Source organism: Ursus maritimus, unplaced genomic scaffold, assembly GCF_017311325.1.
Source record: "Ursus maritimus isolate PB19 unplaced genomic scaffold, ASM1731132v1 scaffold_24, whole genome shotgun sequence".
NCBI lineage: Eukaryota > Metazoa > Chordata > Mammalia > Carnivora > Ursidae > Ursus > Ursus maritimus.
The window spans coordinates 20,195,515-20,197,513 of record NW_024424897.1 but is presented as its reverse complement, the minus strand read 5'-3'; the positions used below and the strand labels follow the sequence as shown (position 1 = coordinate 20,197,513).

Here is a 1,999-nt window from a genome sequence, read left to right as displayed (position 1 = left end):
GTCGCCGCGGCCGCCGTCGGGGCCGAGCGCGGGCCCCGAGGGCGAGGCCGCGGGAGGCGCGGGGCCGCTGCAGTTGGCGTGGCAGAAGGCCTCGCTGTCCCGCAGCAGCCGGTGCAGCCGCAGCGCCGCCTCGAGGTAGCGCGCGCTCTCGCGCCAGCTCTCTCCCTCGTACTGCTCGAGCGCGTGCCCGTAGGCCGCGGCCAGGGGCATCAGGTCCTCGGGCGGGAAGCCCCGGAAGCTGTACTTTTCGTACTGCGCCGCGGCGCTGCCCAGCAGCAGCCACAGCAGCCCCCACGCCGGCCGCCCCATGGCCGCGCCGAGCCGGCCGCCTCTCCCGGGCGGAGCAGGCGTCAGGGCCGGGCGGGCCGGCGGCGGCAGCGGGGGCCGGGCGGGCGCGCCCGCTGGGTCTTAGCGCCCGGCACCCGGGCAGGAAGGCGGGGTCGCGGTCTGGGTCAGCTCCCCCGGGGGGCAGAGGGCCCACTGGTGTCCGGAGTCCCCTCCGTAGGCCGACCTCCTGCCCTAGGGGGGTCTTCCCCTTGGCAGATGGTAAGTGGGTGGAGGAACGCTTCCCGCCGGGATGGGAGCCCGCAAAGCCCCTCCCCACACAAGGACAATCCCCCACCTTAAGTTAAGATCAAGAAATTGAGGGAGCGCCGCCTCCTCCACTCTGCCCAAACCGTGGCACCTGGTCTTCTTTCCATTACAGAGTCCCTTCTGCTTCCTCTCCGCCCCTAGCCCTGATGAAGTCACCCCTCGTGTCCCCTCCCCCCGAACCCCACCCGGGTCCGCTACGGGGATGCGCACACCTGGTTTCACCCCTCACTCGGCACTCTCGCCGCCGCCCACCCATCTCCATCCCCGCGCGGGAGAGTCTTGGCCGGCCAGCTTTTGCGGGCCTCCGCGGCTCGGCTCGTCCCTAGAAAGGCCATCCTTGGGACGGTGGGGTGGTGCGGGGTGGGGGGAATACCGAGATACCCCCTCAGATTCTGGAGCCCCACCAGCCACCTGGAGAGGCCTAGATTTGGGGGTGCCGGAGAAAGAAGCAAGGGATGCTTCAGCCCGGCTTTAGGACCCGGGGGCTCCGGAAAAAAGACGCTGAACTTTTTTCTTTTCTTTTTTTTTTTTTTTTTTAAACTGGAGTCAGCTCCGACTTCTCCGCTTTCCCGAACCTCCCTCCCCGGCCGGGCCCCTGGACGCTGAGCCCCGGGAGAGCGGGAGGGGGGAAAGCGGGAGTTCTCAGTGGCGCATTCCTGTGACTGCAACACTCAGCCTTGCCCCCTCCTCCTAGTCCACCCTCCGTCTCCCGCCCCCGGCCCCGCCAGCTCAGTCTCCCCAGCCCCCATTCCACGTGGACCAGCCAGGGCGGGGGTGGGGACGGAGGACAGGAAGGGGGGGAGCCTGCTCCGAGAGGAGGGGGGAAGGAGGTTGGCGGCGGCGACTCCCTCGCTCGGCCTCACTGCCGGCCGTCCCAGCACCAGGCACCATGTTCCGCGCGGTGTCCCCCAGCCACACCTTCCTTGGGCTCCCCCTGCTGCAGCTGCTGCTGCTGCTGCTGCAGGCCGTGGGGAGGGGGCTGGGCCGTGCTAGCCCGGCCGGGGGCCCCCTGGAAGATGTAGTCATCGAGAGGTACCACATCCCCAGGACCTGTCCCCGGGAAGTGCAGATGGGGGATTTTGTGCGCTACCACTACAACGGCACTTTCGAGGACGGCAAGAAGTTTGACTCGAGGTAATGGGTTGGGTGCCCCCAGACTCGCCACTCCTCTTAGGGCCAGATTTTCTTAATCCTGGGGATCCCTTGTAGCCCCTTAGGCTGTGCCTGCATCCCCTACTCCACGGTCTTCTGACCCCTAACACAGCACCCTGGGAACGGGGACTCCCAGACATCCATCTTCCCAAAGACATTCTTGCCCTCGATTGCAAACCCTCACCTCTCAAAGGACCCGTTTCTTTTACAACACGCTCCCCGTTTTCCTCCAAGTGTTTGTTGATCAAGGTGA

General features: G+C 67.0%; 1 protein-coding gene across 2 annotated transcripts in view; it reads left to right on the top strand.

Annotated features, from left to right (window-relative positions):
- The first annotated feature begins 1,436 nt into the window (after nt 1–1,436).
- FKBP10 (FKBP prolyl isomerase 10) overlaps nt 1,437–1,999 on the top strand; it is a 12,937-nt gene continuing 12,374 nt past the window's right edge. The window contains exon 1 of one of the 2 annotated variants that reach the window (XM_040640626.1): nt 1,437–1,728. In XM_040640626.1, the coding sequence (XP_040496560.1) occupies nt 1,484–1,728 (245 nt within the window). In that variant the 5' untranslated portion in view covers nt 1,437–1,483. The remainder of the gene's footprint in view (nt 1,729–1,999) is intronic. The other variant, XM_040640625.1, reaches the window with a different exon arrangement.